This window comes from Boleophthalmus pectinirostris, unplaced genomic scaffold (genome assembly GCF_026225935.1).
Source record: "Boleophthalmus pectinirostris isolate CB_2022bp ecotype Guang Dong unplaced genomic scaffold, ASM2622593v1 HiC_scaffold_23, whole genome shotgun sequence".
Classification (NCBI taxonomy): domain Eukaryota; kingdom Metazoa; phylum Chordata; class Actinopteri; order Gobiiformes; family Gobiidae; genus Boleophthalmus; species Boleophthalmus pectinirostris.
In genome coordinates, this window is record NW_026571207.1 from 24,176,840 (window position 1) to 24,202,422 (window position 25,583).

At 42.7% G+C, this 25,583-nt stretch overlaps 5 protein-coding genes and 3 pseudogenes across 6 annotated transcripts in view; all 8 read left to right on the plus strand.

Annotated features, from left to right (window-relative positions):
* Window positions 1-25,583, plus strand: part of LOC110162336 (protocadherin gamma-C5-like) — an 89,754-nt gene that overhangs the window by 12,704 nt on the left and 51,467 nt on the right. The window lies entirely within an intron of this gene.
* On the plus strand, window positions 189-2,582 carry LOC129410697 (protocadherin gamma-A11-like; annotated as a pseudogene).
* On the plus strand, window positions 4,210-10,141 carry LOC129410698 (uncharacterized; annotated as a pseudogene).
* Window positions 11,097-13,603, plus strand: LOC110162234 (protocadherin gamma-A11-like). The gene has a single exon (XM_055159324.1). It carries the CDS (start codon window positions 11,207-11,209, stop codon window positions 13,601-13,603), a length of 2,397 nt encoding a protein of 798 aa, XP_055015299.1. The 5' UTR covers window positions 11,097-11,206.
* Window positions 14,007-16,578, plus strand: LOC129410699 (protocadherin gamma-A3-like). The gene has a single exon (XM_055159547.1). The coding sequence runs from the start codon at window positions 14,128-14,130 to the stop codon at window positions 16,576-16,578; it is 2,451 nt and encodes an 816-aa protein (XP_055015522.1). The 5' UTR covers window positions 14,007-14,127.
* LOC129410701 (protocadherin beta-16-like) lies at window positions 16,931-19,542 on the plus strand (annotated as a pseudogene).
* On the plus strand, window positions 19,897-22,362 carry LOC129410702 (protocadherin gamma-A10-like). Its single transcript, XM_055159549.1, has one exon. The coding sequence runs from the start codon at window positions 19,951-19,953 to the stop codon at window positions 22,360-22,362; it is 2,412 nt and encodes an 803-aa protein (XP_055015524.1). The 5' UTR covers window positions 19,897-19,950.
* Window positions 22,895-25,361, plus strand: LOC129410654 (protocadherin gamma-A10-like). The gene has a single exon (XM_055159323.1). It carries the CDS (start codon window positions 22,950-22,952, stop codon window positions 25,359-25,361), a length of 2,412 nt encoding a protein of 803 aa, XP_055015298.1. The 5' UTR covers window positions 22,895-22,949.

Genomic DNA, 25,583 nt, shown 5'->3' on the forward strand with positions numbered 1-25,583 from the left:
GTATTTTAACTAGCACATCCCCGTCATCACACCACAATAATAAGTCAGACAGACGCGTATGTGGTGGAGCACAGAACATAATTTGGATTGTACCTTTTTTCCTCCTGGCTTTTGGATTCTGAGGTGTTTTGTTAACGTTTTGATTATCTGACTGGTGAATTCGCTCTGGAGAATTATTATTGAGGACAATGGGACGGCAAGTGCTGCTGTGTTTGTCGTTTGCTTTTGTTGGATGTGCGCTGGGACAGATCAGTTACTCTATTCCAGAAGAAATGGCCAAGGGCTCGTTGGTCGGTAATATTGCTCATGATTTGGGTCTCGATGTTAAGCGGCTGCAGTTGCGTAAAGCTCGTATTCACACAGGGGAAAGTGAGGAATACATTCAGTTTAACAAGGAGAGGGGCGTCCTCCTCATCAAAGAGAAAATAGACCGTGAGGCCCTTTGTGGACAAACAACGCCGTGTGCTTTACGTTATGAGATTGTTTTAGAAAATCCAATCGAAGTATTTCCTATCACTGTTGAAGTTATAGATATAAATGACAATCCTCCAACATTTGATCAAGAGGAAAGGCAATTTGAAATCAGTGAATCCGCTGTTGTCGGCTCTAAATTTATGTTAGAAAAAGCTATAGACGCTGATATAGGACGAAATGGTCTGCAGAGTTATACACTAAAACCCACAGATAATTTTGTGCTCAAACTGCATGACCAAACAGATGGAGGTAAAAAGGTGGAGATGATTTTGCAAAAGCCCCTTGACAGAGAGAAAGAGGAGATTGTTTCGTTACTGTTGACAGCGGTAGATGGGGGAGAGCCTCAGCGGTCAGGGACTATGCTTATTCACATTACAGTGTTAGATGTAAATGATAATGCTCCCGTTTTTAGCCAATCCATTTACAAAGCGAGCATTAAAGAAAACGCTGTAAATGGGACGCTCATAACGCAGGTCAGCGCCAGCGACGCAGACAAAGGCAGCAATGGAGAGGTTACTTATGTCATCGGAAATAGAAGGAGGAGCTCTTTGAAATTATTTAAAGTAACACATGAGGGACAAATATTACTGAATGGACCAACTGATTATGAAAAATTAAAACAGTATGAAATTGATATAGAAGCTACAGACCAAGGAGGTCTGTCTGATTCCAGTAAGGTTATTATTGAAATAAACTGATATAAACGACAATAGTCCTATTATTAGATTGATTTCCAAAACGGAATTCAGTTGTAGAAAGAGCTCCTCCCTCTTGAGACAGTAGTAGCTGTAATGAATGTAAACGACCCAGATTCAGAGGAAAACGGTAAAGTTAATTGTATGATTAATAAAAATATTCCTTTTTCAATTGCATCATCTTCTAATAATCTATATAACTTAATCACAGACAGTGAATTAGATCGAGAAAAAAACTCCCTGTATAATATCACAGTCACGTGTTCAGATGAGGGCGTGCCCTCTCTCTCCAGCAGCGTCACTCTCACGTTACACATCTCTGATGTGAATGACAACGCGCCTGTCTTTGACAGGAGCTCGTATGAGGCCTTCATTGTAGAAAACAACAGTCCGGGCCTCTCTATATTCACAGTGAAAGCCACAGACGCTGACTGGAACCAGAACGCGCGTGTCTCTTACATACTGGAGGACTCCTCTGTTAACGGAGTGCCAGTCTCCTCATATGTGTCCGTTAGTGCAGATAGCGGAGTCATCCATGCAGTGCGCTCCTTTGACTACGAGCAGATCAAGGATTTCCGGTTCTGCGTCAAAGCGCAGGACGGAGGCTCTCCTCCTCTCAGCACCAATGTGACTGTGAAAATCCTGGTTCAGGATCAGAACGATAACGCCCCTCAGGTGCTGTACCCAGTCCAGACTGGGGGTTCTCTGGTGGCTGAGATGGTGCCTCGTTCAGCAGATGTGGGCTATCTGGTCACTAAAGTGGTGGCTGTGGATGTGGACTCTGGACAGAATGCCTGGCTCTCCTATAAACTGCAGAAAGCCGCAGACAGGGCGCTGTTTGAAGTGGGCTTACAGAATGGAGAAATAAGAACTATCCGCCAAGTGACTGATAAAGATGCAGTCAAACAGAGACTGACTGTTATAGTGGAGGACAACGGGCAGCCCTCTCGTTCAGCTACAGTCATTGTTAACGTGGCGGTGGCGGACAGCTTTCCTGAAGTACTGTCTGAGTTCACTGACTTTACGCACGACAAGGAGTACAATGACAACCTGACTTTTTACTTAGTGCTGGCTCTGGCTGTAGTCTCCTTTCTGTTCATCACGTGTGTAGTGGTCATTATCTCAGTGAAAATCTACAGATGGAGACAGTCTCGCATCCTGTATCACTCCAATCTGCCAGTGATCCCATATTATCCTCCACGTTACTCAGACACTCTGGGCACAGCGACTCTCCCACACGTGTACAATTACGACACGTGCAGGACCACAGACTCCAGAAAGAGTGACATTAAATACGTGCAGCCCATGAGTCAAAGTTTACTGGACATTGGTGGAACAGATTCTGAAGCCCAACAATTGGAGAAACAATTTGCAGGCTCCAATATGTCAACTCTGGTGAGTAATTTTCTATGAGGTGGCAAGTGTCACAGAACTTATTTCATGAACAAAATGCCGTTTGTGCCACGAAATGGATAAACGGTTTTGGCATTGTAAAACACCATAATTCCTTTCATCCCCGAAATGCACACATGAATTGTAATTGTGTCCACGAGATGATGAAGACAGTATGTCATTTCGTGAACATTAAACAAAACAGATTTTTTATGATGTGCAGGGAGTTTACCGCTGACTTTCCCAGTTATGTGTCTTAAATCACAAAATTTTGTTTGTAATTCACGAAATACATTTTGTCAATCACGGAATGCATTCCATGACACACGTGATGCCTTTTTGTGCACGGCACATTTGACTGTAGATGAGCATAAAATAAATAAACCAGGAATAAACCAGGAATGAACCAGAACTGAACCAGGACTGGGTGTCGGGACGAGCCCGCAGATGCGCCTGCGCAGACAGTCGGGTGACCGCAGGCAAAAGGACCAGCACAAAGCTCCACGCTCCAAGGGGCTAAGTGCAGCCGTCACCCAATCGCGCTTTGCAGACACCCTGCTCTGCGGGCTTGGGGTTCTCCCTCTCTTTCTCTCAAGTCCAAGATTAGTCCTGGTTTAGTCTTGGTGTAGTCCTGGTTCAGTTCTGGTTGATTTATATTATGCTCAACTACAGCCAAATATGCCGTGTACGAAAAAGTCAATATGTGATTCACAAAATGCATTCCATGATTGACAAAATGTATTTTGTGATTTACAAACTGAATTTTGTGATTTAAGACACATAACTGTGAAAGTCACCGATAAATTCCCTGCACATCATGAAGAACCTGTTTTGCTTTTTGTCCACGAAATGACATACTGTCTTCATCATTTTGTGGACACAATGACAATTCATGTGTGCATTTCGTAGATGAAAGAAACCATGGTGTTTTACAATTCCTGTAACCATTTTCTCCATTTGTGGAACGAAAGGTGTTTCGTTTACAAAATAAGCCCTGTGACACTTGGCACCCCATAATTTTTATCCAGATTTTTTCGAGTTTCTTCAGTGTTGGTCCTAAACTCTGTCTCTGGTGCTGAAAATCTTCAGCTTTGTGTATTTGAAACGTGTAAGTTTCAGAACACTACTGCACTACTTTTGGCTGCATTTGATTTACTAACTATTTGAATCCCATACAAATAGTTTAATATGCAACACAAATATGTTGCTAAATAAATTAATATATTACGATGTTATCATCAATTAACAAAATTTGAATAGAAGAAACTAATGAAAGTGGTACAAACAATCATTACAAATGGTCACTTTTTAATATTTGTTGAAGTCAATTACATAATGGACTCTATATAAGGTGATTTATTTTCATTCTTGATTAAAAGATGTTTCTTAAAAAAAAAATAATATCAGTATATTATGACTCATTTATTTCATTTGGCTGGCTGTCTTACCCCGTTGGGACTCTGAGGGCCGCTGTTGACTGCGGACTGTCATGCTATGCAGCGATCCTCCCTCTATTCTACATTTCACATTTACTGTTCTAGAGGACGGGCGTTTCAGACTGCGGGATTATTCTGGCTTTTTATACTGCTGGACATTTATCTATTAAAACAATTTAAACGGATTCCACGTGTTTTTGTAAAGATCTACAATGGCTTCATTGAAGGGAGTCTCTCACAGAGGGCAGTGGCTCGGCCTTGTTCTTTGTCTCTTTACGCTGAGGTCCGTGTGTGGACAGGCTCGTTACTCTGTTCCCGAAGAGCAGGCGGAGGGATCTTTCGTTGGAAATATTGCTGGAGATTTGGGAATAGATGTGCAAAGACTGGTCTCGGGGAACGCTCGTATTGTGACTAAAGAAAGTCGACAATATGTGGATTTAAATCGAGACAAAGGCATCCTTGTTGTTAAAGAGCGAATCGACCGAGAGGAGCTGTGTAAAAAAACAACGCCCTGCAGTTTTAGTTTTGAGGTGATTCTGGAGAATCCAATTCAGCTGTATCGAGTCACTGTGGAGGTAACAGATGTGAACGACAATACTCCAGCTTTTCTGAAAGAAGATATCGCTTTAAACATAGTTGAGACTGCTGCGCCAGGAACACGCTTTGTATTAGAGACAGCGGACGATCCTGATGTGGGAATTAATGATATTCAAAGGTACATCATAAAACCTTCGGGTCATTTTAAACTTGAAATGCAAACACAGCCGGACGGGAGTCAGTTTGTGGAGATGGTTTTGGAAACGCCGTTAGATCGAGAGAAAAATGAGGAACATACACTGATTTTGGTCGCTTCAGATGGAGGCGCACCTCAGAGATCAGGAACAGCACGTATTCACATCACTGTACTAGATATAAATGATAATGCACCAGTCTGTAGTAAACAGGTGTATAAAGCTGAGGTTCAAGAAAACTCTGCAATAGGAACTGTGGTCACCACCGTCAGCGCCACTGACGCAGATACAGGAGTCAATGGTGAAGTAGTTTTTTCATTTTCTCGCGTCTCTAAAGAGGCCAAGCAGCTGTTTGACGTAAATGTTAAAACGGGAGAAATTAAAGTCATAGGCAATATAGACTACGAAATATTTAAATCCCATCAATTAAATGTAATGGCTAGTGACCACGGAAGCTATTCAGACACATGTAAAGTGATTATCCAGGTAACTGACGTGAATGATAACTCTCCTGTTATTCAGCTCATGTCATTTTCAAGCACAATCTCCGAGGATGCCCCTCCAGGCACAACTTTAGCTGTGATTAATGTTCATGACGACGACTCAGAGAGAAACGGTGTAGTAGAATGTTCTATTAGTTCTGATTTACCTTTTAAAATTGAATCTTCATTGTCTGGTTATTATACAATAGTGACTGATGACGTGTTAGACAGAGAGAGTGTCTCAGAATATAATATTACTCTAACAGTGACTGATCAAGGCTCCCCGCCGCTTTCAAACAGAAAAACAATTCAGGTCAAAGTTTCCGACGTCAATGACAACCCCCCAAAGTTTGACGAATCAGAATATAGTAGAACAATACCTGAGAATAACTCACCTGGATTTTCTATTTTCACTGTACGTGCGACTGATGCAGACTGGGGCCAAAACGCTCGGATTTCATACTTCCTGGAAGAAATGGAAATTAAATGGTGCGTCTCTGTCTTCTTTGGTGACTGTCAATTCAGAAAATGGCGCAGTTTCCACAGTAAAATCATTTGACTATGAGCAAGTAAAGAAATTTGATTTTAATGTAACAGCTCGTGACTCTGGCTCTCCTCCTCTGAGCTCAGTGGTCTCAGTTAAGATCCTGGTTCAGGATCAGAACGATAACGCCCCTCAGGTGCTGTACCCAGTCCAGACTGGGGGTTCTCTGGTGGCTGAGATGGTGCCTCGTTCAGCAGATGTGGGCTATCTGGTCACTAAAGTGGTGGCTGTGGATGTGGACTCTGGACAGAATGCCTGGCTCTCCTATAAACTGCAGAAAGCCGCAGACAGGGCGCTGTTTGAAGTGGGCTTACAGAATGGAGAAATAAGAACTATCCGCCAAGTGACTGATAAAGATGCAGTCAAACAGAGACTGACTGTTATAGTGGAGGACAACGGGCAGCCCTCTCGTTCAGCTACAGTCATTGTTAACGTGGCGGTGGCGGACAGCTTTCCTGAAGTACTGTCTGAGTTCACTGACTTTACGCACGACAAGGAGTACAATGACAACCTGACTTTTTACTTAGTGCTGGCTCTGGCTGTAGTCTCCTTTCTGTTCATCACGTGTGTAGTGGTCATTATCTCAGTGAAAATCTACAGATGGAGACAGTCTCGCATCCTGTATCACTCCAATCTGCCAGTGATCCCATATTATCCTCCACGTTACTCAGACACTCTGGGCACAGCGACTCTCCCACACGTGTACAATTACGACACGTGCAGGACCACAGACTCCAGAAAGAGTGACTGTAAGTTTGGCAGAGCTGGTAGTCAGAACGTGCTGATAATGGATCCCAGTTACAACAGGGACGATGCAGCGGATACAGAGTGAGAAGAGCATCTTGGACGAACCGGATTCTCCTCTAGAGGTCAATATCTCTCATACATTCTTTTCAATGCAGTGCTGAGTGTTGTTGTCTTGGTTTGTCTTTGGTCTGCTTTCAGTACCTTGGACAGTGAAGAAATACAGCCTCTTCTCTTATTTCTCCCATTGATCTTGGTAATGCTTAAACTTACCAAGCACTTGTAAATGTTTATTAACCATTAACTAATCATTTCCTGCTAATTGTCATTTTTACAACATGAGTAGTTAGTGATTAATAAACATTTATGTATTTTTTATATGATTAATTAATCGATTTCTGTAACATTTCTAATTAAAAAGTTATGGATGTTTTATAAATGACTAATAACACATTTTGTCTATGTTTGAAAATTATTATTAAACACTTGAAGAGTTCTTTTGCAAAAACAGATAACTTAGAAAAAATTGCAAAGAGTATTTCTCCTTTTGTTGCCATGTTCTACATATAATATCTTTAACAATAATGCATAGTGGATTTTATCAAGGAGGGATGGAATATTATCTTTAGACTGAAGTCAATTTATTTAGCTGTTTAAAACATTTCGAAAAAGAGTAAATTGCAAGCTTTTTAAAAATTGCTCTTATCTGTTTTTGCAAATGACCTATTCACGTGTTATTTGGTTACTTTTAGTAAATGAGTAGTTAATGGTTAATAAACATTTACAAAGTATATGTAAGTATACATTATGATAAAGTGTTACCTTGACCTTTATTGCTGTATTATCTACAATTTCTTATGATCAAACAACATTTAAATATAATAAAGAATAGTAACCAAGATAATTATTATTCTTGTTTTTCAAATAATAATGGTTGTTACAAGGAAGTAAGGACTATTTGTTTCTTCAACACTTGCAGTTTCATGTTTTGAACTCACTGGGCCGCTGTTCACCAGCATCACCGTGAGTGTAGTCCGGTATTTTAACTAGCACATCCCCGTCATCACACCACAATAATAAGTCAGACCGACACGTATTGGTGGAGCACACAACATAATTTGGATTGTACCTTTTTTCCTCCTGGCTTTTGGATTCTGAGGTGTTTTGTAACGTTTTGATTATCTGACTGGTGAATTCGCTCTGGAGAATTATTATTGAGGACAATGGGACGGCAAGTGCTGCTGTGTTTGTCGTTTGCTTTTGTTGGATGTGCGCTGGGACAGATCAGTTACTCTATTCCAGAAGAAATGGCCAAGGGCTCGTTGGTCGGTAATATTGCTCATGATTTGGGTCTCGATGTGAAGCGGCTGCAGTTGCGTAAAGCTCGTATTCACACAGGGGAAAGTGACGAATACATTCAGTTTAACAAGGAGAGGGGCGTCCTCCTCATCAAAGAGAAAATAGACCGTGAGGCCCTTTGTGGACAAACAACGCCGTGTGCTTTGCATTTCCAGATTGTTTTAGAAAATCCAATCGAAGTATTTCCCATCACTGTTGAGATTACAGATATTAACGACAATTCTCCATTGTTTGAAAAACAAGAAAGGCGATTTGAAATTAGTGAAATAGCTGCTGTTGGTTCTAAATTTATGTTAGAAAAAGCTATAGACGCTGATATAGGACGAAATGGTCTGCAGAGTTATGCACTAAAACCCACAGATAATTTTATTCTCAAACTGCATGACCAAACAGATGGAGGTAAAAAGGTGGAGATGATTTTGCAAAAGCCCCTTGACAGAGAGAAGAGGAGATTGTTTCGTTACTGTTGACAGCGGTAGATGGGGGAGAGCCTCAGCGGTCAGGGACTATGCTTATTCACATTACAGTGTTAGATGTAAATGATAATGCTCCCGTTTTTAGCCAATCCATTTACAAAGCGAGCATTAAAGAAAACGCTGTAAATGGGACGCTCATAACGCAGGTCAGCGCCAGCGACGCAGACAAAGGCAGCAATGGAGAGGTTACTTATGTCATCGGAAACAGCATGGCAAGCACATCAAAACTCTTTAGAATAACAGAAGGAGGAAACATCATTCTAAACGGACCAACTGACTACGAAAAAGCTAAAATGTTCGAAATCGATATAGAAGCTACTGATCGTGGGGGTCTGTCCGATTCAACCAAAGTTATTATTGAAATAGGCGACATGAATGACAACAGCCCCGCAATTAGCGTAATTTCTATATCCGAATTTATAGCTGAAAACTGTCCTTCTGAGACTGTGGTAGCTATACTGAATGTACATGACCCGGATTCAGAAGAAAACGGCAAAGTGCATTGTATGATTGATAAGAATATTCCTTTTACAATTTCATCATCTGCTAAAAATTTATATAACATTATAACAGACAGTGAATTAGATCGAGAAAAAACCTCCCTGTATAACATCACAGTCACGTGTTCAGATGAGGGCGTGCCCTCTCTCTCCAGCAGCGTCACTCTCACGTTACACATCTCTGATGTGAATGACAACGCGCCTGTCTTTGACAGGAGCTCGTATGAGGCCTACATTGTAGAAAACAACAGCCCGGGCCTCTCTATATTCACAGTGAAAGCCACAGACGCTGACTGGAACCAGAACGCGCGTGTCTCTTACATACTGGAGGACTCCTCTGTTAACGGAGTGCCAGTCTCCTCATATGTGTCCGTTAGTGCAGATAGCGGAGTCATCCATGCAGTGCGCTCCTTTGACTACGAGCAGATCAAGGATTTCCGGTTCTGCGTCAAAGCGCAGGACGGAGGCTCTCCTCCTCTCAGCAGCAATGTGACTGTGAAAATCCTGGTTCAGGATCAGAACGATAACGCCCCTCAGGTGCTGTACCCAGTCCAGACTGGGGGCTCTCTGGTGGCTGAGATGGTGCCTCGTTCAGCAGATGTGGGCTATCTGGTCACTAAAGTGGTGGCTGTGGATGTGGACTCTGGACAGAATGCCTGGCTCTCCTATAAACTGCAGAAAGCCGCAGACAGGGCGCTGTTTGAAGTGGGCTTACAGAATGGAGAAATAAGAACTATCCGCCAAGTGACTGATAAAGATGCAGTCAAACAGAGACTGACTGTTATAGTGGAGGACAACGGGCAGCCCTCTCGTTCAGCTACAGTCATTGTTAACGTGGCGGTGGCGGACAGCTTTCCTGAAGTACTGTCTGAGTTCACTGACTTTACGCACGACAAGGAGTACAATGACAACCTGACTTTTTACTTAGTGCTGGCTCTGGCTGTAGTCTCCTTTCTGTTCATCACGTGTGTAGTGGTCATTATCTCAGTGAAAATCTACAGATGGAGACAGTCTCGCATCCTGTATCACTCCAATCTGCCAGTGATCCCATATTATCCTCCACGTTACTCAGACACTCTGGGCACAGCGACTCTCCCACACGTGTACAATTACGACACGTGCAGGACCACAGACTCCAGAAAGAGTGACTGTAAGTTTGGCAGAGCTGGTAGTCAGAACGTGCTGATAATGGATCCCAGTTCAACAGGGACGATGCAGCGGATACAGAGTGAGAAGAGCATCTTGGACGAACCAGACTCTCCTCTAGAGGTCAATATCTCTCATACTTTCTTTTCAATGCAGTGCTGAGTGTTGTTGTCTTGGTTTGTCTTTGGTCTGCTTTCAGTACCTTGGACAGTGAAGAAATACAGCCTCTCCTCTTATTTCTCCCATTGATCTTGGTAATGCTTAAACTTACCAAGCACTTGTAAATGTTTATTAACCATTAACTAATCATTTCCTGCTAATTGCCATTTTTACAACATGAGTAGTTAGTGATTTATAAACATTTATGTATTTTTTATATGATTAATTAATCGATTTCCGTAACATTTCTAATTAAACATTTATGAATGTTTTAAAAATGACCAATAACACATTTTGCTATGTTTGAAAATTATTATTAAACACTTGAAGAGTTCTTCTGCAAAAACAGATAACTTAGAAAAAATTTGCAAAAAGTATTTCTCCTTTTGTTGCCATGTTTTACAGATAATATCATTTAACAATAATGCATAGTGGATTTTATCAAGGAGGGATGGAATATTATCTTTAGACTGAAGTCAATTTATTTAGCTGTTCAAAACATTTCGAAAAAGATTAAATTGCAAGCTTTTTAAAAAAAAAATTGCTCTTATCTGTTTTTGCAAATGACCTATTCACGTGTTATTTGGTTACTTTTAGTAAATGAGTAGTTAATGGTTAGTAAACATTTACAAAGTATATGTAAGTATGCATTATGATAAAGTGTTACCTTGACCTTTATTGCTGTATTATCTACAATTTCTTATGATCAAACAACATTTAAATATAATAAAGAATAGTAACCAAGATAATTATTATTCTTGTTTTTCAAATAATAATGGTTGTTACAAGGAAGTAAGGACTATTTGTTTCTTCAACACTTGCAGTTTCATGTTTTGAACTCACTGGGCCGCTGTTCACCAGCATCACCGTGAGTGTAGTCCGGTATTTTAACTAGCACATCCCCGTCATCACACCACAATAATAAGTCAGACCGACACGTATTGGTGGAGCACACAACATAATTTGGATTGTACCTTTTTTCCTCCTGGCTTTTGGATTCTGAGGTGTTTTGTAACGTTTTGATTATCTGACTGGTGAATTCGCTCTGGAGAATTATTATTGAGGACAATGGGACGGCAAGTGCTGCTGTGTTTGTCGTTTGCTTTTGTTGGATGTGCGCTGGGACAGATCAGTTACTCTATTCCAGAAGAAATGGCCAAGGGCTCGTTGGTCGGTAATATTGCTCATGATTTGGGTCTCGATGTGAAGCGGCTGCAGTTGCGTAAAGCTCGTATTCACACAGGGGAAAGTGAGGAATACATTCAGTTTAACAAGGAGAGGGGCGTCCTCCTCATCAAAGAGAAAATAGACCGCGAATCTCTTTGTAGGCAAACAACGCCGTGTGCATTACATCATGAGATTGTTTTAGAAAACCCAATTGAAGTGTTTCCTTTTACTGTGGAAATTACAGACATTAATGACAACCCTCCGTTGTTCGATAAACAAGAAAAGCGGTTTGAAATTAGTGAGTCCGCTTTTGTCGGCTCTAAATTTATGTTAGAAAAAGCAATAGATCCTGATGTAGGACGAAATGGTCTGCAGAGTTATACACTAAAACCCACAGATAATTTTATTCTCAAACTGCATGATCAAACAGATGGAGGTAAAAAGGTGGAGATGATTTTGCAAAAGCCCCTTGACAGAGAGAAAGAGGAGATTGTTTCGTTACTGTTGACAGCGGTAGATGGGGGAGAGCCTCAGCGGTCAGGGACTATGCTTATTCACATTACAGTGTTAGATGCAAATGATAATGCTCCCGTTTTTAGCCAATCCATTTACAAAGCGAGCATTAAAGAAAACGCTGTAAATGGGACGCTCATAACGCAGGTCAGCGCCAGCGACGCAGACAAAGGCAGCAATGGAGAGGTTACTTATGTCATCGGAAACAGCATGGCAAGCACATCAAAACTCTTTAAAATAACAGAGGAGGGACGTATTTTATTAAATGGATATCTTGACTACGAAGACGCGAAAAGTCATGAAATCGATATAGAAGCAACAGATCAAGGAGGTCTTTCTGATTCCAGCAAAGTTTTAATTGAAATAAACGATATAAACGACAATAGTCCTATTATTAGATTGATTTCCAAAACGGATTCAGTTGTAGAGAGCTCTCCCTCTGAGACAGTAGTAGCTGTAATGAATGTAAACGACCCAGATTCAGAGGAAAACGGCAAAGTTAGTTGTATGATTAATAAAAATATCCCCTTTTCAATTTCATCATCTGCGAATAATCTATATAACATAATCACAGACAGTGAATTAGACCGAGAGAGAGATTCACAGTATAATATCACAGTCACGTGTTCAGATGAGGGCGTGCCCTCTCTCTCCAGCAGCGTCACTCTCACGTTACACATCTCTGATGTGAATGACAACGCGCCTGTCTTTGACAGGAGCTCGTATGAGGCCTACATTGTAGAAAACAACAGCCCGGGCCTCTCTATATTCACAGTGAAAGCCACAGACGCTGACTGGAACCAGAACGCGCGTGTCTCTTACATACTGGAGGACTCCTCTGTTAACGGAGTGCCAGTCTCCTCATATGTGTCCGTTAGTGCAGATAGCGGAGTCATCCATGCAGTGCGCTCCTTTGACTACGAGCAGATCAAGGATTTCCGGTTCTGCGTCAAAGCGCAGGACGGAGGCTCTCCTCCTCTCAGCAGCAATGTGACTGTGAAAATCCTGGTTCAGGATCAGAACGATAACGCCCCTCAGGTGCTGTACCCAGTCCAGACTGGGGGTTCTCTGGTGGCTGAGATGGTGCCTCGTTCAGCAGATGTGGGCTATCTGGTCACTAAAGTGGTGGCTGTGGATGTGGACTCTGGACAGAATGCCTGGCTCTCCTATAAACTGCAGAAAGCCGCAGACAGGGCGCTGTTTGAAGTGGGCTTACAGAATGGAGAAATAAGAACTATCCGCCAAGTGACTGATAAAGATGCAGTCAAACAGAGACTGACTGTTATAGTGGAGGACAACGGGCAGCCCTCTCGTTCAGCTACAGTCATTGTTAACGTGGCGGTGGCGGACAGCTTTCCTGAAGTACTGTCTGAGTTCACTGACTTTACGCACGACAAGGAGTACAATGACAACCTGACTTTTTACTTAGTGCTGGCTCTGGCTGTAGTCTCCTTTCTGTTCATCACGTGTGTAGTGGTCATTATCTCAGTGAAAATCTACAGATGGAGACAGTCTCGCATCCTGTATCACTCCAATCTGCCAGTGATCCCATATTATCCTCCACGTTACTCAGACACTCTGGGCACAGCGACTCTCCCACACGTGTACAATTACGACACGTGCAGGACCACAGACTCCAGAAAGAGTGACTGTAAGTTTGGCAGAGCTGGTAGTCAGAACGTGCTGATAATGGATCCCAGTTCAACAGGGACGATGCAGCGGATACAGAGTGAGAAGAGCATCCTGGACGAACCAGACTCTCCTCTAGAGGTTAGAAACCTTTAGTGTTTTGTTTGTTCTAATTCAGTACCACGGAAAGCGCCATGTGTTACTTAAGTGTGTTATCCTTATTCATTTTTGATTGTTCCTCTTCCGACTTTTTTGCATCTTTACCCATCATCATAAGTTTTAAATTTGCAATATATCATGACATTTATAGATGATTTTAATTGTCTACTTATGATACATTTGAACAATAGGTTAAAACTCTTTTCTCCTCAATGGTATAATGTTCATTTTAAACCTGGTATTCTTTTATCCTGTCTTGAATGTAGTAATACCGTTAAAACACCAAGTGCCGCTGTTCTCCTTTTATTTTTTACTCCGGGCTTCATGTACCTCCCATCACGTAGTTACAATTGAGCTACAATACACACGCGATGCACTGCTTCAAGATTTGAGAGGGATATCAAAGGAAAAATACTGCCACTTTTGGAACGTAAATTTTACTCTGTTATTTTGATCAAAGTCTTTTTCGGAGTTTATTGAAAATAACTCGTACTTTTTGGAAGATCGTTTTAGACAGAACAATGGGAGTGCCAGTTCGTCTGATTTTATCTCTCTGCTTTTGGAGCTCGACGTTTGGACACATCAGCTACTCTGTGCCGGAGGAATTACCAAAAGGTTATGTTATTGGGAACATTGCAAATGATTTGGGTGTGGATATGAAGAGACTAAAGTCAGGGAAGGCACGTATTTTTACTCGTGAGCGTGGCGACTATGTAGAGCTGAACAACGAAAAGGGAGTGTTGCTTATCAAAGACAGAATAGACCGAGAGGCGCTGTGTGGACAAACAGAGCTGTGTACGTTACAATTTCAGATTATTCTAGAGAATCCAATGGAGATTCACAGTGTTACTATCGAGGTAAAAGACGTGAACGATAATTCACCTTTCTTTGAAAAGGACAAAGTCCATTTCAAAATAGGTGAGTCTGCTGTGAATGGTGCTAAATTTATATTAGACCGTGCAGTCGATTACGATATCGGTGTTAACGGATTGCAGACGTACAGGCTCGAACCAGGAGACAATTTTATCATTAAATTATATGATCAAGCAGACGGATCTAAAAATGTCGAAATGGTTTTAGTGAAACCTCTCGACAGAGAAAAGAGTGAGCACTTGTCTTTAGTTCTGACCGCGTTAGATGGAGGAGAGCCGCAGATGTCCGGAACAATGCAGATTCTAATAACTGTCTTAGATGTCAATGACAATGCTCCTGTTTTTACGAATCCCATTTATAAAGCGTCCATAAAGGAGAATGCGCCACTCGGGACAGTAGTGATGACAGTGACCGCTACAGATGCAGATCAGGGCTCTAATGCGAAAATAACTTACTCCGTGTCAAGTATGCCAGATAATGCGCGCGGATTATTTGAAATAAATCCAGAAAATGGTTCGATTATGCTTACGGGAAATGTTGATTATGAAAAAGCCCAACATTTTCAATTGAGTATCCGAGCGAGTGATGACGGAGGTCTAGTTGACTCCTGCAAGGTGATGATTTACGTCACAGACGTAAATGACAACAAACCTGATATACAGGTGTTATCCAAAATAAATAGTATGTCTGAGCATGCAAACCCTGGAACAATTGTGACGATGGTCAACATCATTGACACAGATTCTGCTGAAAACGGGAAGGTGCAGTGCTTTATCAACGATAATATTCCATTTGAGTTGAAATTTACGAACAACGATTTCTATAGTTTAGTGACAGGTGGTGATTTAGACAGAGAACAGGCCTCTCAATACAACATCACAGTCACGTGTTCAGATGAGGGCGTGCCCTCACTCTCCAGCAGCGTCACTCTCACGTTACACATCTCTGATGTGAATGACAACGCGCCTGTCTTTGACAGGAGCTCGTATGAGGCCTACATTGTAGAAAACAACAGCCCGGGCCTCTCTATATTCACAGTGAAAGCCACAGACGCTGACTGGAACCAGAACGCGCGTGTCTCTTACATACTGGAGGACTCCTCTGTTAACGGAGTGCCAGTCTCCTCATATGTGTCCGTTAGTGCAGATAGCGGAGTCATCCATGCAGTGCGCTCCTTTGACTACGAGCAGATCAAGGATTTCCGGTTCTGCGTCAAAGCGCAGGACGGAGGCTCTCCTCCTCTCAGCAGCAATGTGACTGTGAAAATCCTGGTTCAGGATCAGAACGATAACGCCCCTCAGGTGCTGTACCCAGTCCAGACTGGGGGTTCTCTGGTGGCTGAGATGGTGCCTCGTTCAGCAGATGTGGGCTATCTGGTCACTAAAGTGGTGGCTGTGGATGTGGACTCTGGACAGAATGCCTGGCTCTCCTATAAACTGCAGAAAGCCGCAGACAGGGCGCTGTTTGAAGTGGGCTTACAGAATGGAGAAATAAGAACTATCCGCCAAGTGACTGATAAAGATGCAGTCAAACAGAGACTGACTGTTATAGTGGAGGACAACGGGCAGCCCTCTCGTTCAGCTACAGTCATTGTTAACGTGGCGGTGGCGGACAGCTTTCCTGAAGTACTGTCTGAGTTCACTGACTTTACGCACGACAAGGAGTACAATGACAACCTGACTTTTTACTTAGTGCTGGCTCTGGCTGTAGTCTCCTTTCTGTTCATCACGTGTGTAGTGGTCATTATCTCAGTGAAAATCTACAGATGGAGACAGTCTCGCATCCTGTATCACTCCAATCTGCCAGTGATCCCATATTATCCTCCACGTTACTCAGACACTCTGGGCACAGCGACTCTCCCACACGTGTACAATTACGACACGTGCAGGACCACAGACTCCAGAAAGAGTGACTGTAAGTTTGGCAGAGCTGGTAGTCAGAACGTGCTGATAATGGATCCCAGTTCAACAGGGACGATGCAGCGGATACAGAGTGAGAAGAGCATCCTGGACGAACCAGACTCTCCTCTAGAGGTTAGACACGCACAGAATTCTTTCTCTTTCAGTACCAAGGAGAGCGACAGGATGGAGGAACAATAGAGTTGTTGTTTTGTTTTTTTTTCATCACTCTTTCTTTTCTCTAAAGTGTGTTAATTTTAATGTGTGCACATTTTCCACTTTAAATATTCAACTCTATTAACTTGTTTATTTAAGATCGTATCTCTGAGAATGTGTTTTTCTTCATTTTAAGACGCTCTGAGTTTAATAACTTGGAAGTGGGCAGCAGTTGAATTGTAGTGATAACTCATGAACTCCAAGTGCCGCTGTTGTCCATGTTCTAACACATTTGCTGTGAGCTGTTAGGACCTCCCATCTCATCTTTAATTGTGAGGGTGAAGCTGTACGCAGCACATATCCTCTTTAAATAATTGTTCTTTTGATTCGGCGAATATAGAATTTTCTGGAAATACACGGTGTAAAAATTTCTTTAGCTGAACGATTGGAGATTTTGATCAAAGCAACTTCTGTTTTTTCGGAGATGTTGTTGGACGGAACAATGGGAGTGAAAATTTTGACGTGTTTGTCTTTCTGCTTTTGGAGCTCGACGCTTGGACACATCAGCTACTCTGTTCCGGAGGAATTACCAAAAGGTTATGTTATTGGTGACATTGCAAAAGATTTGGGTGTGGATATAAAGAGACTAAAATCGAGAAAAGCGCGCATTTTTACCCACGAGACTGGTGAATATGTGGAGCTGAACAACGAAAAGGGAGTGTTGCTTATCAAAGACAGAATAGACCGAGAGGCGCTGTGTGGACAAACAGAGCTGTGTACGTTACAATTTCAGATTATTCTAGAGAATCCAATGGAGATTCACAGTGTTACTATCGAGGTAAAAGATGTGAACGATAATTCACCTTTCTTTGAAAAGGACAAAGTCCATTTCAAAATTAGTGAGTCTGCTGTGAATGGTGCTAAATTTATATTAAGCCGTGCAGTTGATTACGATGTCGGTGTTAACGGATTGCAGACGTACAGGCTCGAACCAAGTGACAATTTTATTATAAAATTATATGATCAAGCAGACGGATCTAAAAATGTCGAAATGGTTTTAATGAAACCTCTCGACAGAGAAAAGAGTGAGCACTTGTCTTTAGTTCTGACCGCGTTAGATGGAGGAGAGCCGCAGATGTCCGGAACAATGCAGATTCTAATAACTGTCTTAGATGCCAATGACAATGCTCCTGTTTTTACGAATCCCATTTATAAAGCGTCCATAAAGGAGAATGCGCCACTCGGGACAGTAGTGATGACAGTGACCGCTACAGATGCAGATCAGGGCTCTAATGCGAAAATAACTTACTCCGTGTCAAGTATGTCAGATAATGCGCGCGGATTATTTGAAATAAATCCAGAAAACGGAGAAATTGTACTTAAAGGAAATGTTGATTATGAAAAGGCTCAAACATTTCAATTGAGTATCCAAGCAAGTGATGAAGGAGGCCTAGTCGATTCCTGTGAGGTTATTGTTGAGATTACAGACGTGAATGACAACGTGCCCGCAATACATGTGTTATCTAAAGTGAATAGTTTAACGGAGGATGCCCAATCGGGCACTGTTGTGACAATGATAAATATTCGTGACGTAGATTCTGCTGAAAACGGGAAGGTGCAGTGCTTTATCAACGATAATATTCCATTTGACTTAAAATTTACGAACAACAATTTCTATAGTTTAGTGACAGGTGGTGATTTAGACAGAGAACAGGCGTCGCAATACAACATCACAGTCACGTGTTCAGATGAGGGCGTGCCCTCTCTCTCCAGCAGCGTCACTCTCACGTTACACACATCTCTGATGTGAATGACAACGCGCCTGTCTTTGACAGGAGCTCGTATGAGGCCTACATTGTAGAAAACAACAGCCCGGGCCTCTCTATATTCACAGTGAAAGCCACAGACGCTGACTGGAACCAGAACGCGCGTGTCTCTTACATACTGGAGGACTCCTCTGTTAACGGAGTGCCAGTCTCCTCATATGTGTCCGTTAGTGCAGATAGCGGAGTCATCCATGCAGTGCGCTCCTTTGACTACGAGCAGATCAAGGATTTCCGGTTCTGCGTCAAAGCGCAGGACGGAGGCTCTCCTCCTCTCAGCAGCAATGTGACTGTGAAAATCCTGGTTCAGGATCAGAACGATAACGCCCCTCAGGTGCTGTACCCAGTCCAGACTGGGGGTTCTCTGGTGGCTGAGATGGTGCCTCGTTCAGCAGATGTGGGCTATCTGGTCACTAAAGTGGTGGCTGTGGATGTGGACTCTGGACAGAATGCCTGGCTCTCCTATAAACTGCAGAAAGCCGCAGACAGGGCGCTGTTTGAAGTGGGCTTACAGAATGGAGAAATAAGAACTATCCGCCAAGTGACTGATAAAGATGCAGTCAAACAGAGACTGACTGTTATAGTGGAGGACAACGGGCAGCCCTCTCGTTCAGCTACAGTCATTGTTAACGTGGCGGTGGCGGACAGCTTTCCTGAAGTACTGTCTGAGTTCACTGACTTTACGCACGACAAGGAGTACAATGACAACCTGACTTTTTACTTAGTGCTGGCTCTGGCTGTAGTCTCCTTTCTGTTCATCACGTGTGTAGTGGTCATTATCTCAGTGAAAATCTACAGATGGAGACAGTCTCGCATCCTGTATCACTCCAATCTGCCAGTGATCCCATATTATCCTCCACGTTACTCAGACACTCTGGGCACAGCGACTCTCCCACACGTGTACAATTACGACACGTGCAGGACAACAGACTCCAGAAAGAGTGACTGTAAGTTTGGCAGAGCTGGTAGTCAGAACGTGCTGATAATGGATCCCAGTTCAACAGGGACGATGCAGCGGATACAGAGTGAGAAGAGCATCTTGGACGAACCGGATTCTCCTCTAGAGGTTAGATGTGTGTCATGTTGTTTCTGTTTCAGTACCACGGAGAGCGACATTTCTGAGCGGAAAAGAAGTTTTGCGCACTTTCTTTTCGTTCTCTCGGTGTTTCTTTGTTTTGTGTTATGATAGGACATTCCCATTTATACTTTCACATGATCAACATTTTAATTTATTTATTTATTTGTTTACTCATTTATTTATGTTTTCGGCCACATTAACTCATTTATCTTGCTTTATTAAAACATATTGTCAGTGTTAATGTTCCCACTTTAGTTTGGAGTTGAACTGCAATGATACAATTTAAGCTCCGTGTGCCGCTGTTGCCCATGTTCTAATCCGAGCTCTTTGGACCTCCCATCACATCTTTATTTGTGAGCGTGAAGACGTACGCAGCACATATCCTCTGGAAATAACGAACAATCCTCTAGTCTTTAAATATAACATACGGTTGGAATATGCGGTGTACCAGCTAATTTTGCTTCTGTGGTGTCTTGAGATTGAAATCAAAGTAACTCGTTCTTTTTTGGAGATGGTATGGACAGAACAATGGAAGTAAAAATTTTGACGTGTTTGTCTTTCTGCTTTTGGAGCTCGACGCTTGGACACATCAGCTACTCTGTTCCGGAGGAATTACCAAAAGGTTATGTTATTGGTGACATTGCAAAGGATTTAGGTGTGGATATAAAGAGACTAAAATCGAGAAAAGCGCGCATTTTTACCCACGAGACTGGTGAATATGTGGAGCTGAACAACGAAAAGGGAGTGTTGCTTATCAAAGACAGAATAGACCGAGAGGCGCTGTGTGGACAAACAGAGCTGTGTACGTTACAATTTCAGATTATTCTAGAGAATCCAATGGAGATTCACAGTGTTACTATCGAGGTAAAAGACGTGAATGATAATTCACCTTTTTTTCAAAAGGACAAAATCGATTTTAAGATAAGTGAGTCTGCTGTGAATGGTGCTAAATTTATATTAGACCGTGCAGTCGATAATGATATCGGTGTTAACGGATTGCAAACGTACAGGCTCGAACCAAGTGACAATTTTATCATTAAATTATATGATCAAGCAGGTGGATCTAAAAATGTCGAAATGGTTTTAGTGAAACCTCTCGACAGAGAAAAGAGTGAGCACTTGTCTTTAGTTCTGACCGCGTTAGATGGAGGAGAGCCGCAGATGTCCGGAACAATGCAGATTCTAATAACTGTCTTAGATGCCAATGACAATGCTCCTGTTTTTACGAATCCCATTTATAAAGCGTCCATAAAGGAGAATGCGCCACTCGGGACAGTAGTGATGACAGTGACCGCTACAGATGCAGATCAGGGCTCTAATGCGAAAATAACTTACTCCGTGTCAAGTATGCCAGATAATGCCCTTGTAATATTTGAACTTAACCCAAAAAACGGTGAAATTGTTCTTAAAGGAAATGTGGATTATGAAAAAGTCAAAACATTTGAATTGAATATTAGAGCAAGTGATGAAGGAGGCCTAGTCGATTCCTGTGAGGTTATTGTTGAGATTACAGACGTGAATGACAACGTGCCCGCAATACATGTGTTATCTAAAGTGAATAGTTTAACGGAGGATGCCCAGTCGGGCACTGTTGTGACAATGATAAATATTCGTGACGTAGATTCTGCTGAAAACGGGAAGGTGCAGTGCTTTATCAACGATAATATTCCATTTGACTTAAAATTTACGAACAACAATTTCTATAGTTTAGTGACAGGTGGTGATTTAGACAGAGAACAGGCGTCGCAATACAACATCACAGTCACGTGTTCAGATGAGGGCGTGCCCTCTCTCTCCAGCAGCGTCACTCTCACGTTACACATCTCTGATGTGAATGACAACGCGCCTGTCTTTGACAGGAGCTCGTATGAGGCCTACATTGTAGAAAACAACAGCCCGGGCCTCTCTATATTCACAGTGAAAGCCACAGACGCTGACTGGAACCAGAACGCGCGTGTCTCTTACATACTGGAGGACTCCTCTGTTAACGGAGTGCCAGTCTCCTCATATGTGTCCGTTAGTGCAGATAGCGGAGTCATCCATGCAGTGCGCTCCTTTGACTACGAGCAGATCAAGGATTTCCGGTTCTGCGTCAAAGCGCAGGACGGAGGCTCTCCTCCTCTCAGCAGCAATGTGACTGTGAAAATCCTGGTTCAGGATCAGAACGATAACGCCCCTCAGGTGCTGTACCCAGTCCAGACTGGGGGTTCTCTGGTGGCTGAGATGGTGCCTCGTTCAGCAGATGTGGGCTATCTGGTCACTAAAGTGGTGGCTGTGGATGTGGACTCTGGACAGAATGCCTGGCTCTCCTATAAACTGCAGAAAGCCGCAGACAGGGCGCTGTTTGAAGTGGGCTTACAGAATGGAGAAATAAGAACTATCCGCCAAGTGACTGATAAAGATGCAGTCAAACAGAGACTGACTGTTATAGTGGAGGACAACGGGCAGCCCTCTCGTTCAGCTACAGTCATTGTTAACGTGGCGGTGGCGGACAGCTTTCCTGAAGTACTGTCTGAGTTCACTGACTTTACGCACGACAAGGAGTACAATGACAACCTGACTTTTTACTTAGTGCTGGCTCTGGCTGTAGTCTCCTTTCTGTTCATCACGTGTGTAGTGGTCATTATCTCAGTGAAAATCTACAGATGGAGACAGTCTCGCATCCTGTATCACTCCAATCTGCCAGTGATCCCATATTATCCTCCACGTTACTCAGACACTCTGGGCACAGCGACTCTCCCACACGTGTACAATTACGACACGTGCAGGACCACAGACTCCAGAAAGAGTGACTGTAAGTTTGGCAGAGCTGGTAGTCAGAACGTGCTGATAATGGATCCCAGTTCAACAGGGACGATGCAGCGGATACAGAGTGAGAAGAGCATCTTGGACGAACCAGACTCTCCTCTAGAGGTTAGACACGAATAATGTTTTTGTTTCAGTGCCACTGAGAGTGTTTTTTACTGCTTCTGATTAAATTTTGAGTTCTCAGTGTTAAAATTCTTGCGACTAATTCTTTCTGTTTCAGTACCACGGAGAGCGAAATGCATAAGTGCATGACTACGTCTGCGTGTTTTCTTTTGGTTGTCTCGGTGTCTCGTTGTCTTGTATCATGTTAGCACATGCACATATACACTTTAAAATTGTCTACATTATTCATTTATTTCTTTTAAGAAAGTCATATTTACGTCACTTTAACTCGTTTATCTTGCTTTATTAAAACATATTGTCAATGTTAATGTTTCCATTTTAGTTTGGAGTTGAATTGCACTGATACAATTTAAGCTCCGTGTGCCGCTGTTGCCCATGTTCTAATCCGAGCTGTTTGGACCTCCCATCACATCTTTATTTGTGAGCGTGAAGACGTACGCAGCACATATCCTCTGGAAATAAACGAACAATCCTCTAGTCTTTAAATATAACATACGGTTGGAATATGCGGTGTACCAGCTAATTTTGCTTCTGTGGTGTCTTGAGATTGAAATCAAAGTAACTCGTTCTTTTTTGGAGATGGTATGGACAGAACAATGGAAGTAAAAATTTTGACGTGTTTGTCTTTCTGCTTTTGGAGCTCGACGCTTGGACACATCAGCTACTCTGTTCCGGAGGAATTACCAAAAGGTTATGTTATTGGTGACATTGCAAAAGATTTGGGTGTGGATATAAAGAGACTAAAATCGAGAAAAGCGCGCATTTTTACCCACGAGACTGGTGAATATGTGGAGCTGAACAACGAAAAGGGAGTGTTGCTTATCAAAGACAGAATAGACCGAGAGGCGCTGTGTGGACAAACAGAGCTGTGTACGTTACAATTTCAGATTATTCTAGAGAATCCAATGGAGATTCACAGTGTTACTATCGAGGTAAAAGACGTGAACGATAATTCACCTGATTTTGAAAAAGAGAAAATTCATTTTAAAATTAGTGAGTCTGCTGTGAATGGTGCTAAATTTAGATTAAGCCGTGCAGTCGATAAGGATATCGGTGTTAACGGATTGCAGACGTACAGGCTCGAACCAAGTGACAATTTTATCATTAAATTATTTGATCAAGCAGGTGGATCTAAAAATGTCGAAATGGTGTTAGTGAAACCTCTCGACAGAGAAAAGAGTGAGCACTTGTCTTTAGTTCTGACCGCGTTAGATGGAGGAGAGCCGCAGATGTCCGGAACAATGCAGATTCTAATAACTGTCTTAGATGCCAATGACAATGCTCCTGTTTTTACGAATCCCATTTATAAAGCGTCCATAAAGGAGAATGCGCCACTCGGGACAGTAGTGATGACAGTGACCGCTACAGATGCAGATCAGGGCTCTAATGCGAAAATAACTTACTCCTTATCAACTGTGCCCGATCATGCTCGTGGTTTGTTTGAAATAAATCCAGAAAACGGTGAAATTGTGCTCACAGGAAATGTTGATTATGAAAAGGCCCAAACATTTGAACTGAGTATCCAAGCAAGTGATGAAGGAGGCCTAGTTGATTCCTGTGAGGTTATTGTTGAGATTACAGACGTGAATGACAACGTGCCCGCAATACATGTGTTATCTAAAGTGAATAGTTTAACGGAGGATGCCCAGTCGGGCACTGTTGTGACAATGATAAATATTCGTGACATAGATTCTGCTGAAAACGGGAAGGTGCAGTGCTTTATCAACGATAATATTCCATTTGACTTAAAATTTACGAACAACAATTTCTATAGTTTAGTGACAGGTGGTGATTTAGACAGAGAACAGGCGTCGCAATACAACATCACAGTCACGTGTTCAGATGAGGGCGTGCCCTCTCTCTCCAGCAGCGTCACTCTCACGTTACACATCTCTGATGTGAATGACAACGCGCCTGTCTTTGACAGGAGCTCGTATGAGGCCTACATTGTAGAAAACAACAGCCCGGGCCTCTCTATATTCACAGTGAAAGCCACAGACGCTGACTGGAACCAGAACGCGCGTGTCTCTTACATACTGGAGGACTCCTCTGTTAACGGAGTGCCAGTCTCCTCATATGTGTCCGTTAGTGCAGATAGCGGAGTCATCCATGCAGTGCGCTCCTTTGACTTCGAGCAGATCAAGGATTTCCGGTTCTGCGTCAAAGCGCAGGACGGAGGCTCTCCTCCTCTCAGCAGCAATGTGACTGTGAAAATCCTGGTTCAGGATCAGAACGATAACGCCCCTCAGGTGCTGTACCCAGTCCAGACTGGGGGTTCTCTGGTGGCTGAGATGGTGCCTCGTTCAGCAGATGTGGGCTATCTGGTCACTAAAGTGGTGGCTGTGGATGTGGACTCTGGACAGAATGCCTGGCTCTCCTATAAACTGCAGAAAGCCGCAGACAGGGCGCTGTTTGAAGTGGGCTTACAGAATGGAGAAATAAGAACTATCCGCCAAGTGACTGATAAAGATGCAGTCAAACAGAGACTGACTGTTATAGTGGAGGACAACGGGCAGCCCTCTCGTTCAGCTACAGTCATTGTTAACGTGGCGGTGGCGGACAGCTTTCCTGAAGTACTGTCTGAGTTCACTGACTTTACGCACGACAAGGAGTACAATGACAACCTGACTTTTTACTTAGTGCTGGCTCTGGCTGTAGTCTCCTTTCTGTTCATCACGTGTGTAGTGGTCATTATCTCAGTGAAAATCTACAGATGGAGACAGTCTCGCATCCTGTATCACTCCAATCTGCCAGTGATCCCATATTATCCTCCACGTTACTCAGACACTCTGGGCACAGCGACTCTCCCACACGTGTACAATTACGACACGTGCAGGACCACAGACTCCAGAAAGAGTGACTGTAAGTTTGGCAGAGCTGGTAGTCAGAACGTGCTGATAATGGATCCCAGTTCAACAGGGACGATACAGCGGATACAGAGTGAGAAGAGCATCCTGGACGAACCAGACTCTCCTCTAGAGGTTAGATGTGTGTGATGTTCTTTCTGTTTCAGTACCACGGAGAGCAACATTTTTTAGCGTATGACTAGGTCTGTTTTTTTTTTTTTTTTGTTTTTTTTTTCTCTCTTCATGTCTCTTTGTCTTGTTTTATGTTAGGACATGCTCATTTCCCCTTTGAAATGATCAAAATCTTTTAGGCCACATAAACTCGTTTATCTTGCTTTATTAAAACATATTGTCAATGTTAATGTTTCCATT

Coding starts and splice junctions, on each gene's coding strand:
- LOC110162234 (XM_055159324.1), top strand. CDS start 11,207: ATGGGACGGCAAGTGCTGCTGTGTTTGTCGTTTGCTTTTGTTGGATGT.
- LOC129410702 (XM_055159549.1), top strand. CDS start 19,951: ATGGACAGAACAATGGAAGTAAAAATTTTGACGTGTTTGTCTTTCTGC.
- LOC129410699 (XM_055159547.1), top strand. CDS start 14,128: ATGGGAGTGCCAGTTCGTCTGATTTTATCTCTCTGCTTTTGGAGCTCG.
- LOC129410654 (XM_055159323.1), top strand. CDS start 22,950: ATGGACAGAACAATGGAAGTAAAAATTTTGACGTGTTTGTCTTTCTGC.